The 17,618-nt window shown below is 39.7% G+C and overlaps 1 protein-coding gene across 3 annotated transcripts; it reads left to right on the top strand.

Moving 5' to 3' along the window:
• The first annotated feature begins 4,973 nt into the window (after positions 1–4,973).
• On the top strand, positions 4,974–16,470 carry LOC131471796 (grainyhead-like protein 2 homolog). 3 transcript variants are annotated; one of them, XM_058648554.1, is made up of 15 exons: positions 4,974–5,284; positions 6,119–6,305; positions 6,384–6,824; positions 6,929–6,987; positions 8,517–8,769; positions 8,955–9,066; positions 10,979–11,073; positions 12,679–12,837; positions 13,266–13,323; positions 13,556–13,695; positions 14,139–14,176; positions 14,570–14,661; positions 14,761–14,846; positions 15,353–15,417; positions 15,718–16,470. In XM_058648554.1, the coding sequence occupies exons 1-15, from the start codon at positions 5,271–5,273 to the stop codon at positions 15,830–15,832; spliced, it is 1,914 nt and encodes a 637-aa protein (XP_058504537.1). In that variant the 5' UTR covers positions 4,974–5,270; the 3' UTR covers positions 15,833–16,470. The 3 variants fall into 3 exon arrangements, 2 of the variants coding, with proteins under 2 accessions (XP_058504537.1, XP_058504538.1); XM_058648555.1 differs by having other exon boundaries at positions 8,517–8,667; XR_009242025.1 differs by lacking the exons at positions 14,139–14,176; positions 15,718–16,470 and having other exon boundaries at positions 15,353–15,371.
• Positions 16,471–17,618: the final 1,148 nt, after the last annotated feature.

The raw sequence follows: 17,618 nt of genomic DNA on the forward strand, positions 1-17,618 counted from the left end.
GAGTGTTAAATGTAATCTGATAAGAGATTGCAGGAGTGTAACAATAGTGTATTTAGAAAAAAATTACAACAATAATTTTAAACAGGCAGGATCGGAGAAGGCCTTGGTGTTACAGCACAAGATTCTGATTCTGCCTTATGGGCCTTTCTCATGACACACATAATTGAATTGAATTGAACACCTGCATTTTTCCTACCAAAAATGTGTGCTGTATGGTGAATACAATAGATGGAAGCACAGTAGCTGACATTTTCTACAAAATGTTAATCTATCCAAGAATAAAGAAAAAAATGACAAACAACATAGTGACTGTTAATTTATAAGTAACACCTTTATTAAAAGGCTATAGAGGACATTGCATGGACATAGGTAAGATTATTACAAAGTAGGCTGATTGTTTGTCTAGACTTAAACACAGTGATTCATGTCAGTGGTTAATAGCCAGAACCAAATGTATTTGAAATAATTACTATCTATAAATGAAATCATTACAACAATTATATTATTACAACAATTATAGGATATTTGATATGTATTTTAGACTTAAAATGTAGTTTCAGAGTAGAAAAACCTTTGAACCAAACTGATAAGGCATCACACCAATTCACAACAGTACACTATTAACACAACACTTATAAAACATCATTATATATATACTGTATAGAAACTCTATCTGAATGTAGAGTTCAGCATGTGCCTGTCCTGAATCATCCAAATAGTCTTACTGAAACAGAGAAGAAGCGAGAAAAGTTACACCTTTATATTGGCCAACCCCGGGGGCCTCCTGATGCTTTCAAAGTGCGGCTTAACGGTCCTCGGGTCAGACATTCGTGTCTGAGAATGTGTGGGGAAGAAAAAGTCAATAATTAGAAATACAGTACACAAATACTGCAGTATGCATTTGAACTATCACTCCAGAGAGTAAGGACTCCAAAGGCTTCTCAACTAGCTCTCTGAAAAGAGATGTTCTCGAGAGTGTCCACTACAAGACCAAAATCAAGTATCCAGATTAGATTACAGGTCCCTAAAGATGGCACAGACAAGGACTGCGGGTCAGCTATGGTTCATCTCTCCATCTTTGACACAACTTAAATATTTCTTTTAAATATTATGATCCTTAATTTGACTTTATCGTATTATTGTGGCAGCAAGAAGACCCAGATTTTTGACTGGGCCTATCTGCATGGAGTTTGCATTTTCTCCCCATGTGTGCGTGGGGTTTCCTTTGAGTTCTCCATTTTCCTCCCACAGTCCAAAAACATAGAATATGGGGGATTAGGTAAAAATGGACACGTTAAATTGACTGCAGGTGTGGGTGTGAGAGTAGATGGTTGTCTTCCGCTGTTGGCCCAATGTCAGCTGAGATTGGCCCTAGTGCACTAGAGACCCTCATGTGGAGGATAAAGTGGTAGAAGATGGATGGATGGTATTACTGTGAAAAAGAGGAGCTGCCACAGCACTCTCTCTGAAATACCTAGCAGTTATAGAACGCCTGGTGCTCACGGTCCATATTATTGGCTAGACCTGAAGAAATTATACAGGAATTTGATCAGCACCAAACCGTAAAGAAGGTGATGGGCATGAGAGACTTGGGTCCTGTTCATCTTGAGGATGAATTTAAATTCACATTATGCTCAAGAATGTGGTTACATAAACTTGCAAGTGTTTTGGATGCATTGGGCGTGTTTAGACCTGCACTTAGCTCTGTCCACTTTTGATAGGCTCATTCAGGATCATGAATGTTAATATCAGGTCTGAACCTGACTTTGAGGAAAAGTAGGGCACCAGGAGACTGAAAGTTGCACCTTGTGGATTATGCAAAGCTGTTAGACCAAGTGAGGCTTCAGATACAACAGCCTTTCTGAGTAAAGAAAGCTGTCTGAATGAACTCAACAAAGACACAGCACCAGTGAAACATCTGTGAGATCTGGGTTAATGTGGGTGCTTTTTGGGTCGCAGGGAAAGTCAATTAAGTTCCATTTCCCCAAAGACAATCAGACCACAGTACTTAGGGTTATTACAGTCAGTACACTGCAACTAGGTCAGATTAGAATCATCCTTGTAACACGACCTTGAGTGTTTAAAAGGAATGACCTCTGCACTTATATGGTTCTTGTACTGAAGCTGACAACAGTCAGTCAATCATAAACAATGCTATCAAAGCTGACAATAATTACTACTGTTTTAATCAAGAGAGAGTTCATACAGTATAAGGTCAAACTACAAATAAGACTGCAACACTCTGATGTTGAAGAATATAAAAATCCTATATTTCTTCATGGATATCTTTTAGGTCAATATTCAACATGCTTTGACTTCAAAGTAGGGTAGCAACAGTGACTCGGTTAATCTCTAAATTAATTTGAGTATTTGGTTTCTCAAGTTTTTGAAATAATTAAAACAAGCTTTCTGATTTTTCAGCTTCTTAAATGTGAATATTTCTGGTTCCATTGCTCCATTTGACAAAGACAACGTTGAAACTGAAACATTTTGCATTGTGGACAAAACGGGACACCTGAGAACATGACAACGTCGAAGTTTGGGAGACGCTTATCAACATTTTCTAAAATTTTATGGACCAAGCAATTATTATAAAAATAATCGTTAGTTCTAGTTTAAAATCTTCATTGGGGCAGACAATAAGAACAAGCTTCAGCAGTCTCAAGCTGTCTTGCTTGATCCCTTAGGAGATTTTTAAATTATTTTAACATTTAAGCATTCAGCATATGCTTTTATCCAAAGCAACTTACAAGAGAGGAATACGCTACATAGAAGAAGTCATGGAAAGAACTCCATTCGATAGGAACAGTGGGCTGATAGAGGGTGAGAGTCCCGAGGTGGATGCAAGTGCAGAAGGCGATAGTGCAGGGGAGGGGGTAGTAGTGAAGATGCTCTTGGAAGAGCTGGGTTTTCAAAAGATTCTTGACGATAGACAGGGAACTTGCTGCTGCTCCTTGTATTTTAATGTGTCTATTCACTTGACATTTTGCACATTTTCTTTATTGTCTGTCTTTAACTCTGTGTTGTACTGTTGTGATTATCCTTGACAGGTCTCACTTGAAAATGAGACCCCATGTCTCAATGGGATGACCTGTAAAAATGAAGGTTAACTAAACAAATAAAAATGTTTACTAGCCCTAACCCTAAGAAAGGGTGTACCTAATAAAGTGAACAGTGTGTGTATACTTCAAGTGCCTCCGGACAATCATTACTGTCAATTTTGTCTAAGACTATTCCCTTGTCCTCGATGAACATCACGTTTTTATTGACATTTACTGAAGCAAACGTAGACTCTCTGATGATGATAACTTTTACATACTTTAACCGCATCTGGCAACGTCGATCAAGCAACAACGTTAGCCAACTGTAGCTAACCGCTGTGAGTTCAGTTAAAGTTCGACGGTTGAACATAAAAACGCAGCGTGGTCTTAGTAGAGTTAAAAATAATCGACCATCATTTTCCTGCATTTGACACAGTTCGTACACAGCATGCATTTTATACTACGAACGTTCACGCTAGCCGGTTGCTATCATTGAGGCTATGTTAGCAATGTATAGCGGTATGGCTGGAGAACAAATAGAGAAAACATCCCGAAAGCATTCCGAAACGAATTATATACTTAGTCAAATCCTTACCGGTGGAAAATATATGTATTTACAACGACAACAACCTCTTTCTTCTTTGTATTTGCTGATGGATACAGAAAGCAGCTTTGGCGTTGCATAGCGCCACCTACTGTGTCAGGTAGAGTATGACCATGACATTAGATAATAATGAATAAAAAAAATACTTGTGTGTATACAAGTTTGACTATCTGGAATTACCCTTACAGATATCAGTGACTACATTTTGACTGAATTGAATTGTGATGTCATTCTTACTAGTCAAAACTACAGTTTCAGACATCTGCAATTCAGTTTTTACTCATCAAAATGACACCACTGTTGCCATTCATGTGTATGGGGTTTGTCATTATGGATCTCTCTATATCTCTAATTTCTCTGTTATTATCTCTAATAACAGAGAAAACAAAAAAAGCTTTTTATTACATTTAAATTTAGAGCTGATGTGTTTAGTTAAAGCCATTCAGCCAGTGTCTTGCTCAAGGACACACATAGACTAGCAGCCTGCTAGCAGCCATGTGTCTACTGGAAGGTTGTGGGCCCGCCAGGAATTGAACCCACAACCTTCCAGTTGAGAGGCAACTCGCAACTCTCACTTTTACTTCTAAAACTTAAGTACATTTTATATCAGAAAATTACTTTTGATAGTGAAGTACATTAAATGTCATATAATTTTACGTAAGTAATATAGATATTTTTAAAATATTTTAAGTCTTAAAAAAGATAAGTTTTAACACTTAAAACTTGTCTTTTTACTCTAGCTTTCAACTTGCTCTTTTTTCCCCACCCTGTGTTGTGTTTTATTTGAATTTATAGTTTATTTTAAAGTGAAAACAGGGTTTTAACCCCTTTGACTCTAGCCTTTTCCTATTTTATTCCACCTTGTGTTGTATTTTACTGTTCTATTTGCATCTTTTGTTTTATCTCAAAGTTAAAACAGGGGTTTTAATTTTTTACTTTAGACTTCTCATTTTCATTCCACCCTGTATTGTGTCTTATTGTAATCCTGGAATGAAAGGTGCTATACAAATAAAGTTTATTCATCATCATCATTATAATGATAATAATAATAATAATAATAATAATAATAAAAACTTCTACCAAAGTAATTTTCTGTGAAGATACTTGAACTTTTGCTATACAGGACTGATAAAGAGCATAATAAAAGATGGCAAAAGTAAAATAGTGTGTCTTTTTATAATAATCTTGTTTGCTATTGGTGTGTCCACCTGTCCATCAACTTAGGCCACACCCACTCCACCTGTGATCCACCAATAGGGAAACGATTGTACCACCTGTGTAGAAACACTCAATCACCTTCCTTGTTTGTCCTGTGCTGCTCTCTCTAGTAGTTCCATTTAGCAGACCCTGGACGCATTTGACGTGACGGCGGAGGTACTTTGTGTAGATGTAGTTATGCAATATTACAGGTGACTTTATTGGCTGTCTTCACTGAGGGGTTAAATAGGACCCGCCCTCGCGAGGGCCTGTTTTCCTCAGTGTCCCCCACACACGCACAGATACACACACTCACACTCACACTCACTTACCTACCTGCACCAACGAGAAAGTCCAGTTTGTGTTTGTGCTGCAGCAGCAGAAACAGCAGCAGCAGCAGCAGCAGAGTGAGTCCCACAGGCAGCAGCATGGACCTGGACAGGTAGGAAACAACAAATACTGACGTTAGAGTTTGTCCTAGAGCTTAACTCCAGCTGTTTGTTACAGTAGTTCAATTTCTCTGTTCAACAGAAGCGTTCTTATTTATTAAAGAACACACACGTGTATGTATTTCTAATGTGTTATCCCGTTTGCCTTACTTAAGTTTCTTGTCTTATGTTTTCATCAATAAATGTATAATTCCTTCTTTTACGTGTTATTCCTTGGGAAAAGTTTTTATACTAAATAAAGTGTTATTGAAATAAGAAAAGCCCTGAATGCATCACAGAAACAGACATGCCTCAGTATAATAATTCCCATTGAATGAATATCATTAACTATATTATATAATATTTAAAAAAAAATGGATAATTGTAGTCATGTACTAAATGTGTTACTAAAGATTGGACTGTAACGTGAATAATAGTTTAGTCCCGGCTCTCCCTCACCATGTTATCTGAATGAAATTATTTGTTAAATTATTAATTATTACTAAAACCTTTTATTTTACCAGGGAAGTCTCATTGAGATTAGAAATGTTATTTAACAAGTGAGACTTGGCAGCAACATCTGCATAAATGACATATATAAACAATAACTTTGACATTTTAAAAACAGTCTCAGAACTTTTGTCATTTAAATATTGTATATGCAAACAGTTGTTTCTTAAGTGCCTTAAATAAACACTTTACATGGGGCGAGGCTTTACAATTAGATTTGGTGAGAAACAGCCTGGGGCAAATGTTGTGTCTTGGCTGCGGCTTCAGTTAATGACAGATTTGGCTTTGTGGGAACAGCGCGGGTCATTGTCTCTTCCATTGTTCTGTCGTTGTCCCAGTAAACGGCTGGTGGTGGTGGTTCCAAATGAAGCGTCGGCGCCCCCGGGCAGGGTGTTCTACAGCGAGGATGAGGCGTGGCGGAGTTACCTGGAGAACCCACTGACTGCTGCCACTAATGCCATGATGAGCATCAATGGAGATGAGGACAGTGCTGCAGCTCTGGGACTGCTGTACGACTACTACAAGGTGTGGACATAACAGCCAAAGCAAAAGTGAGAAAATCTTAACATATTTCATTCTAATTTCGCTTATTTTTGGTATCAGGTTCCCAGAGAGAGGAGAGGACAGGCCACCAGTGGAGTTAAACCCACAGACCCCTCTGTCCTCAGCTCCAATAACTGTGGGAGCTTGGAAATACTAGACCACCATCTTCAGGCTCTCAGATGCTTGCCTGTCAACCTCTCCCTAAACAACAGCTCCACTGCAGAACACCAGGGCTCCAAGTATGGAGCTACTGTTCTTGCAGGGGGCAACAGGAGAGGAGATGGGAAAACTGAAGGCGAGGTGGCTCTTGCTCTGGTCAAGACGGAGGCCCAGGCGTCTATGGGAGCGTCCTCCTGTGGAGGGTCTTATCAAGGAGACACCAGAGACCAGATAAGGATGGTTTATGATCAGAGCTGTTATGATTTGTCCCTGTCCGGGTATTTAAAAGATGAACAGAGAAGCACACCAGACAGCACATACGAAGATCCGGAGGAAGGAGATGTGAGTGAGCCGGGGGCGGTGACATAATGTCCTGCATCACATTATCTAATGTGTCCTTGTCCTATATTTCTTTGTTCTGAAACAGTGTATATCCTCTTTCACAGATTTATCGCAGGAGCCCTTCCTCAGGAGCTGAGGAATTCCACCACAGCACATCAGTCAGGTACGAACAGAAGCACTGAACACCCTGACACTGCAAATTTAAATTCCACACAGAATGTTCTGATGTTGGACACAGCTGTTTAAGTATTGAATTAAGGTGTTTAAATCGGGCTTCGGGCTCTGACCCTTATCTCCAATGAAGGACAATCTTAACTCTTCAGCATACCAAGACATTTTGGACAATGCTATGCTTCCAAATTTGAGGCAACTATTCCAACACGACTGTCTCAGTGCACAATGCAAGGACTATAAAGACATGGTTTGCCAAGTTTGGTGTGGAAGAACTTGACTGGGCCACACAGAGTCCTGACCTTTGGGATGAACGGGAACAGAGAATGTGAACCAGGCCTTCTTATCCAACATCAGTGCGTGACCTCATAAATGAATGAATGAATGAATGAATGAATGGACGCAAATTCCTATAGAAACACTTCACACAATCTTGAAGAAAAGTCTTCCAAGAAGTGTGGAAGCTGTTATAGCTGCAAAAGGGGGGGGGGGCTCTATATTAAAGTACTGTATATGTGTTTAAATATGTCAATACAGTCCCTGTTGGTGCCATCTTGTGCCGCCATGTTCCTACAACAGCCTGAATAGACATGCATTCTGTAACTACATAAACATGATTCATAATCCCACAATAAGAAGAGGGAAACCACAGAGAGAGTGGGAGAGTTGAGAGTTTTGGGTATGTGCAAAGGCCACAGTAGTTCCCTGACACACTATCCTCTGTTTTTTTGTTTGTTTTTTTGCACTCTGTCTCACCATAAGGTGTCATTATAATTCTTACACACTAGCTGTTAAAGTTTCAACAAATAACACCAAGTGTTGTAGAAACAAATAATGGAAGAGCAGAAGTAAAAATTTAGCAAAGTGGAGAAAGTCTCCTTTCCAAGGAATACTTCACCGATGTGCATTTAGCTTTGTATTACTACTGTAGAATAGGGGTAGTATTTTTGAAAAATTGTGCTTCCCAACCTCAGTTTTCCCTGAGTTGACAAATATCTTTGTTACGTGCCCACATGTGACACTTGGTCCTGTTAGCATAACTGTTAGCAAAGATGGCGGACAACGTTTACATTCTGGGAATGGGGTCCCATCCCACTACGAGTGGGTCTAAAATGTGCAGAATTTAGCGTTGCAGTTTCAAGCCTCGGACCAAGTGTCACTGGTGGGCACGCAATAAAAAAAAGAATGAAGATATTTCTCAACTCAGGGGAAACTGAGGTTGGGAAGCACACTTTTTCCAAAATACTACCCCTATTCTAGTAATACAAAGCTAAATGCAAATTGGTGAAGTATTCCTTTAACACACATGTAGTACTGCAGTGAATATTTACATTTATACCACAGCGTGTGTGTGTGTGTGTGTGTGTGTGTTCATCAGTGTGTATTTCCTGATGTGATGGCTAGAAAAAATACAGAATATTTTTGTTTCTACTTTTATTTCCTTTGATTTAATTTTGACAGGACTTGTGGTTTATTCTTGTATCATATAAGATGCCCCCCCCCCCGCCTCTGTCCCCACAGTGACAGTATCCAGTACAGTCTGGAGGCCAGCATGTCGCTGCGGCCGGGAGAAGGACCCATGGCGTATCTGAACCGCGGCCAGTTCTACGCTATGACGCTGTCTCAGACCAACTCCAGCTCATCCCTACATCAGCCCAGAGGCAAAGTGCGGGTGAGTGGACTGATGCCATCACAGGGGCCTGGTGGGAGCCCATCCAGTAATGAGCAATGCACCTTGGGAGTCTCTGAGCTGCAGCGTGACAGTATTGTACAGGTGAGGGAGGGGAGAGTGTAGCAGTAGAGGTTAACATTTCTGTCATTAACTTATTAATGGGTAGCGCAAAACCTTATCGCACTTTGTTCAGTGTTTAATGTTTTTTTTTTGATTTTGTTTTTTTAAATCCCGTTTTTTTGTTGTTGTCTTGTTTTGGCCTGATGACACTGTAAATCGCACTGCAGAGTGTTATCATGGTTGTTTTCGGGGAGGACAAGTGCAGAGATGAGCAGTTGAAGAATTGGAAATACTGGCACTCGCGTCAGCACACCGCAAAACAGAGAGTGCTTGATATTGGTAAGTTTTAAGTTTGTTAATGTTTGTTAAAGTGTCTCAGGCTTGTCTCACATCAGTTGGGTGGAATGTTTACACCGTAAGCGAACACTGAGACTTTCTTACACCGTTCTTCATGAGCTGAAATGTTTTGGTGTATGTATTTTAATGTAACCTTTTCAACACATTTGTGGAAGCGTACTCTGCATTGCCGTAATTACGCGACGGCTTGTACTATGGGAAAAATTCCAACGGTTTCTGAAGCTAAGAATTTGAACTTCAACTTCCAACATGTGGTCATTACGGTAATGTCACTCGCGCTGTTGCGGGAAGCCGGCGAATCAGCCTTTTTGTCACCAGAGCGGAGACAAACACTCCAACAAATGTTATTTTAAATATGCTTTATGCTGTTCAAATTTCAGATTTAACACGCAAAATCTGGCGTTCGTGTACAATTTGAGTGTTTTTTTCCTCAATAAAGCTTTTTGTTTTTCTTCATTTTAAATTGTTAATACACTATTTCAACACGCTCCAACAAGATATTGAAAGTTATTCTGGAAAACCGGGCAAAAGCACTTACTCACAGGAGACTTTCTGGCCCTTTTTATGGTTAAAATCAGCATAAAAGGTCCAGATGGACATTTTGAGGCTTAGGTGTTATAGGGTTGACTTGGATTTAAGCAGAAAACTCTTTGGATAAAGTCTCTGTTCATATTTTCAGACTGAAGTGACTCTTTTCAGGGCTGTGACAACAGACAATTCATCGCAAGTCAGATTATATGGTCCTAGATCAGGTATCATTCGAGAGGGCGGTCACGTTCACATGCAGGAAACGGGCACCGTAAAAAAAGAAAGCACTCCGATTTTAATCAGATTTGAATAATGTGGCTGTCCTGCCTGCAAACCTCTCTTTTACAGTATATGACGTGGTTGACTGCACAGTCCAAATCTGAGAAGGCTGGAAGAGAAAGAATAATGGCATTCAGTATTAGGTCCTCATGGAAACAGGCCTAGAATTCAGTACCAAGTATCAATAGATAATGCCCAGAACCGTGTCGGTAAAGAGACAGTAAAGCAGGTAGTAAACTCCAGGAATCCTCCAAGAGAATCCTGTCACATATCCTGAAGTGACAGCTCGCTGGATTTGAATAACTGTCAGTCCTCAAGTGGATTCTCACAGTGAGGAGCGAGCCAGTGGGCTGACATTTGCATAGATGTGAACAGAAGAAGTAGGTTGGGGCGTGGACTAAGGCCACATCCTGAATGATTACGAGACAAGCCTCAACCTGTGCGTTCACACTTGGAGGAATGAGCCGAGTGATTTCAGGCTGACACACTCTCTCTCTTTCTCTGTCTGTCGAAAAACCCATGGCGGTTGGAAATGATCCGGCATAATTCTTTCAATCTCCCGTTTGTTTGTCAAAATTAATCTGTGAAAAGATTCCGTGTTATATTTGTAATGATACCTCCATCCATCCATCGTCAACCGCTGTATCCTCCACATGAGGGTCACAGGGGCTGCTGGTACCAATCCCAGCTGACATGGGGTAAAAGGTGGAGTCACACCCTGGACGGGTCACTGTCGATACCTATAGATTTAAATGATACTGATTATACAGAGAAACACAACTTCAAGTGTCAGAACAGTGGTGGAAATTAACAGGTACTAATATTCAAGTACTGTACAGAAGTACAGCTTTTAGGTATTTCAAATTTAACACATTTGAAGGAAATTAAATCAACTTGATAACTACAGTTTCTTCACTGCTACATTGGGAACACATTGTGAATATTTAAAAATGTAATTAAATCTAATTAATGGGGCCCTGTGTCATATTGAATATTCATCACCAACTGTATTTAACACTGCATCACCCCGTATCAATGTAGTCAAACAGCTTCAGTACAAACTGTTTCCTCTGATCTCCACATGCAGCCGACTACAAGGAGAGCTTCAGCACCATCGGGAATGTGGAGGAAATTGCTTACAATGCTGTGTCTTTCACGTGGGACATCAGTGAAGAAGCCAAGGTAAAAAAACAACCACAACAAAACAAAAGAATAGAGCACTGTCCACCTCTCAAGCCTTTGTCCTCTTGGTTTGAGGTGGGTTTTTATTTGGATTTGCTTAAAATCTTAGTGAGAACACATCATTGATAGGCTGCATTCTTTTGCCCAGGGGTCTGCAAAGAGCCATTTTTGATCCATAAAATGAACATAACATCATGGTTTGTTGCATTTATGAAATCTAAAAAGTAGAAAACTTTTTTGTGTGTTTTGGATCATATATAGTTCATGCTTGAGAAAAGGATGCTGGCATAATTATGTGGCTCCAAAGACGGACAGGACTCTTAATGTGTACGTCCTTGTGTACAAATGACTTCATTTAAGCGCGGGGAATGTCTCTCCACATTTCAAACACAAGTCTGTCTGGTTCTGGGATGTTTTCAATAACGCGTGTGACGCATATTTCAGGGGACGAAACATTAAACCACTGTCATTTATTGCCTTGATCTGTAAAATATGAATCGAAGAAATAATGAAAGAAGATACAGGGAGCCACTGCAGAGGCGCTGGAGAGCCACAGGTTGCAGACCCCTGAAGGTTAAGACCCAGTTTTAAGGTTAGGATAAGGTGCTTGGACCTTATCCTAACCTTAAAACTGGGTCTTAACCTTGAAAAATCACTTTACACTTTACAGTCCAGGCAAAGTGTCCCCACAAAGTTAGGTTATTACATTTTTTTCTGGACCTCACGAAGATATAAATACAAGTACGCACAAACACACAGAGATGGGAAGAGATTGTATGATTGTGTGGAGGTGTGTAGTGTAGGAGGCTCGTTTGTGCTTCAGGCCTTCCCAGCAATCAGCCCTCACCTCTGCAGGTCCAAACACGACACTGTTGATGCTTTTGTAGTGGGAAAATGATGGTTGAGCCATGGAGAGGAATCTTTACCGTTATCTGTCTCCGCCGACCTGTTGCTCAGGCTGTTGGTCTCGTTCGACAGGAACATTCATTGAGAATTAGTGCCGGATTAAATGCCTTGGGATTAAACAAAACATCACAGCTCACAGGAATATGTAGTATTGTTTACTAGCTTACACTTTATAGTTTGACATGTTTTCTTTAAAAAAAAAAAAAAAAATTCTCTACTAACCACACATCCACTCGGCTACTGTATTTAGAACTTGTGTGTTTCTGATAAAGTGAGGCAGAATATATGACCTCTGGCAATTGAATGTTTCAGTATTGAAGCCACACATGAGGTAACACTTCCTCAGCTGAAGTCATTTTACACTTCTCCGAGCCCATATGTTCATTTATTCCTTCTGTCTGTAAATAAAAATATAAACACTGATAACAATGAAACATTTTTTCATTTTCAAATGAGCAAGTAGTGCTTTGATCTTGTACTTGTAAATGAAAATATTTCATTATACATTAGCGTGAACCTCACAAAATATCAGACCATTCTGATGTGGCATTCCAAAATAAATTGACCTTTGTTGAATATAATTATAGGTCAATTCTGCAGTCTGTCGTAAAACAAAGTGGTGGTGGCTTTACTGCAGTATTTTAAATGTGTGTTCCCTTCTGCACTTCTACATACATACTTATGTGCTTTGTTTCCCAGGTCTTCATCTCAGTGAACTGTCTGAGCACAGACTTCTCCTCGCAGAAGGGCGTGAAGGGCATGCCTCTGATAATCCAGATCGACACCTACAGCTATAACAGCGGCAGCAGAAGACCCATCCACAGAGCCTTCTCTCAGATCAAGGTTTTCTGCGACAAGGTGATGAAACGCTGCTCACACATCTCGCTCTCTGGTCTTTTGCCAACTTCGCGATTTCGCACCAATGATATTTGAACAAACTTGTACTAGAGCTTTTGTGCAATCAAACTTGTTATTATCGTTATCCATGAATTTTCAAATGTACTGTTTTACAAAAAAAACCACACGATTATTTCTTGATTAAGATGTCAAATTATAGTTATTTACTTGCATTCCTGAACAGAAAAAATAGAGAAGCCCAGTGAGCCGGCTCAAATTTAGGTATAAAAAGGTGAATAAATTACAATAATATAATAAAATATTTATGTTATCTCGTTTTTATGACAGGCGATCTAATAAATGTGTTAAGCATTGTAAATAGGTGGGAGCTTGAGAACCATGTGACCATGACTCTCTCTGTCTCATCAACCCCCTTTATGTTTCTGCAGGGTGCCGAGCGTAAGCTTCGTGATGAGGAGAAGAAGCATCTCAGGAGGAGAGTAAAAGGTAAAACAAAAAACCAGAACATACTCCTCCTTTTTTTAATTCAGGGTTCATTTAGTTGGCACTCTGCCGAGACAAGGTTACAAAGCACTTTCCAGGAAATAATGAGATTGAATGGAGCGGTGACGACTGCAGGTGTAATCAGACCTTGCCGTGACTGTACTTGGAGTGGTTACCTGGCAACAGATGCTGAGCTCTCTGTCTATCTGTCTATCTGTCCGTGTGTCTGGTCCAGGGAAAAATGGCAGCTCGGGGCCAGGCTCTCCTCTTAAGAAGACTGACGGCATGCTGTTCAAAACCATGACAGACCTGGACGCCCAGCCTGTCCTCTTCATTCCTGATGTCCACTTTGGAAACCTACAGAGAGCAGGACAGGTAAGAGACCAGCATCTAATATTAAGTAGGATATTTGCGATGATATTTAATGGAATTTCAAAATAAAAGTGTTTGTTTTGATATGGGACGATAATTAGTTTACAACAAAAAAATATTTATGACGCAAATTAATCTGTAAATAAGAAAACTGACAGAAATCATAATAATTCCGACTTTATATCAGAATCAGAATCCTTTTATTATCCCGAAGGAAATTGTTTTGTTACTTCATATTCGGGGAAGGGCCACATGAAATTGATTTTGGGGGACCCCGAGTGAACCAAAGACCGTGGGTTTGAGACCTCTTCCCTAACCTTAACCATCACAGCTAAATTCAACCCTTAAACCAGGTCTTGACCCCCAAAAAGCCCCTTTATAGAAGTGAGAACCAGCCAAAATGAACACCCTGGTTCAGTGTGATTCATTATTTTACTCATTTGCAGGTGTTTGCTTTAAACACAGAGGAGGTTGACAGAAATGGGTGAGTATCACACTGTTCACTTCACACCACTGCTGTTTTTCCTCTGAACGCACATGTTTCACTTGACTGCGTCATGTGTGCAGCGGTGTAACCACTCTTTAGTCCATGTTCAGCAGACTGCAGGCACACCACCACAGCACCACCAGGCAGACTGGTCACACTGTGACTTGCAAATGATTCAATAGTGTGTTCACTTGTGTTAAAAACAAACAAACAAATTATTTTCCAATTCAAATCAATCTTCAATTGAGCCCTAGCCCGATTTTAAACCTGACATTTTTTTGAACAAGTGGGCCGTTAATAACAAGGGCATAGGTATTTGGAGAAAGCCAGATTGACAGTATAAAAAAGGTTTAAACCGCTGGTTTATCTGTATCTATATCTGTGTGTCAGGAGTGTTACGGTGAAGAGGTTGTCATGTGTCGCCGAGGAAGATTTGTGTCCACCTCAGTCCAAGAAGTCCAAGTTAGAGTATGAGAGAAAAGGTTTGTTGCATTTGAGTAAAACATTGCGTCTTTATATTCTTCATATACATCTTTTAATCACAATAACCATACATCTGTTTTGTCTTGTTTCTCCATCAGTTCTTCTCTATGTGAGGAAGGAGTGTGATGAAGTGTTTGATGCCTTGATGCTGCAGAGCCCCACCCTCAAAGCACTGATGGAAGCAGTGAGTACTGACTGATTTGGCCACTCCTAATGTTTTTGCTTATTCTCTGATGGTTCATTTTGTTTTCTCAGCCCAATGATGGTCTTATTCACTTGTCTTTGGACCTCATGTTGAAAATGACAGCTTTATGCTTATAATACCTCAGAGGTTAATGCAATGCTTTTGTTCAATCCCTCAAATTAAAGCGAAGAGTCCACACTTTAATCACAACATGATTGTTTCATTTCAAATTCATCGTGGTGGTGTACAGAAGCAAAATGGAAGTTTTAGCCGTTTTTGTCCAATCACTGTCGAGCTCACTGCAGTGAAAACAAAGCTATTCTATGTTGTCTCATAGAGAACACTTGAAGCTGAGCTTATAATGTGCTTATAATGCGGAGGCTTCCCTTGTTGTCTTAGAGCAATCACCACTGATGTACCTAACTGTATACACATATATATATAAATAAAGGTATAAACTTGTAGTACACTGTTAAGTACATGTAAAATACGCTGTTCTTCCACAGATCTCAGAGAAATATGCACTGCCTGTTGATAAGATGGCCAAAGTTTACCAGAAAAGCAAAAAAGGGTGAGTTGACTTCTTAATCATAGGTCGTTAGATTAGAATTATTAGATTATCTTTTTAATTAATTGATTCTAATGATTCAGTTACACCGAACCAACTGCTTTACAAGTCTCTAGTCACTAGTTTGTGTGCCGTGCCAGGACTGTGTAGTGGAAAAGCGCCATAAGTCGCCCTCTAGTGGCCGACAGTGACTTCTATCCTACTTCCCAGTCTTAACATTTTGTTTACTTTCTACCAAGTTACAGAGCAGATGAGGTTTTGTTTGAATAATTTCATGTACTTCATTGTCGTCGTCATCATCAGGGTTCTGGTGAACATGGATGACAACATCGTCCAGCACTATTCCAACGAGGACACCTTCACACTGTCCATCGAGAGCTCGGCCGACTCCTTACGTGTGACTCTGTCAGAGCTCTGACGTCATCGGCCGCAGCCGTGTGTAAAATAATTGTGAATATTAGCAGTATTTGACGACACCAACTGCCGGAGGACGCGTGGACCACACAACCTCAGGCACCAAGAAGACGGGTTGAATGTTGAAAATGTATGGATTTTTTGTGTGTGTGTGTTGTCTTTCTTGGATGATGATTACTTTGCGAGTCTTTTTTTTGGCTCATAGTATTCACTTCCTGACACAAGGTCACCTCAAAGCAGCCTGCTGTGGTTTTACTGGAGGAAGATGGAATATGACTCACTCAGAGCAGAGACGTCCGTCTGGTTCCTCCTTCATTCTTGTCGTTTCATCTTTCAGGAGCTTTTGATCAGATCCGCTCTTTCGCACTCTGTCGCTCAGCAGTTCAGGGTACAGTTACTTTTAAACTGGCGTTAAAACAGGTTAATCGTCTTTTTGTTGTCTCACGATCTTTAATTACACGTGGAGTCATGATGGGTAAATGGTTGCAGGATACTGCCAAGCTGTTGTGCTTCCACAGTGCCTTATCTCTGTTCCTGTTCACTGACAGCTGTCTTCACGCTTCATGCACAACAATGTACAATTGTATTTTTTGTTTTTTGTTTTTAAATGAGCCAATAAATATAGTTTTATGTATGTTTTAACATCAGTTTATTTGTGTTTAAGTTTAATCAGAACCTTTTGGTTTTTGCATCCAAGGTCAAATTTACAGCTACTTCCTTGTCGGGTTTTTTTCATTTTTAAATGAAATGCTACGCTTGTAAATGATAAAAGCCCACACACAAAACAGTCATTAACATTAAAACTATTTTAATATTGACATGAATGCTGAAAACTGTTAATTAAGGATTGTTTGGGCATTATCAATAATTAATAATGAACTTGTAAAGTTGGGCATATACTGTGTGGTTATTTTTTCATGTACAACATGCGATTCCTCCCGATCCCAAAAAATATGTCGCATGAGTGAAGAAAATCAGCTTAAAATGGGGCCAAAGATCGCAGTGTCTGGAAATCTTAAATCAAGTTACCTGTGAGAGAATCTGGCCAATGACAGGAGATGGACGGTTCAGTTAGCGCCCCCTACTGGTTGTTTCACTGCAACTCCTCCGCCTGCAGGTCCTTTCAGTGGAAAGACGGCAAATCCAGCGCCTGAAACGACTGCCTATGCTGCACAAATAGTACAAAAAAAACGAATAAAATAAGACAGTAAGAGAGAAGTGTAAGAGTGTAAAACTAGGGTACGTGAACCACCAGTGGTAAATCTTCCTCTGGTGGTACCAGGATATGTGATCAGAGTGGAGGTGAGGAAGTTTAACCGGAGTGTGTAGAAAAAGAAACAAAAAACAAAAAATAATAATTAATCACCTTATCTCTCGCTCCATCTTCATCTAAATTGTCGATACCAAAACTCAAACTGATGACTAATGAAATGTCTACAAACCAATATTATTCTGCTTTAATCATTTCCTATTCATATGCAGGAAGAAAAAGAGTAAATATTCACATTTAAGCAGCTGAAAAATCAATCAATCAATAATCAAAATAAAAAGAGTATTTTAGCAGCATAACTATTATTCTTTGCTTTTCTGTATTGCAGCTGAAATGGGTGATTTTTTTTATCACAATCAAGTAGACACCACATGAATGCTTGCACACAATAATTTGTAAATTTAATCTTTGCCTTTTTAAAGTTGATCCAAAAAAAAGAAAAAAAAAAAGAATCCTGTTTTCACAAAATACAGAACACCATACAAAACCTACAAAATGCAACAATTACAAACATTTTTGT

This window comes from Solea solea, chromosome 13 (assembly GCF_958295425.1).
Source record: "Solea solea chromosome 13, fSolSol10.1, whole genome shotgun sequence".
Taxonomy (NCBI): domain Eukaryota; kingdom Metazoa; phylum Chordata; class Actinopteri; order Pleuronectiformes; family Soleidae; genus Solea; species Solea solea.

What these genes read in the sequence shown, in the direction of transcription:
- LOC131471796 (XM_058648554.1), top strand. An exon ending in ACAGAGAGTGCTTGATATTG is followed by an intron (nt 9,067 to 10,978) that starts GTAAGTTTTAAG and finishes CTCCACATGCAG; the next exon opens with CCGACTACAAGGAGAGCTTC. An exon ending in GAGGAGGTTGACAGAAATGG is followed by an intron (nt 14,177 to 14,569) that starts GTGAGTATCACA and finishes TCTGTGTGTCAG; the next exon opens with GAGTGTTACGGTGAAGAGGT.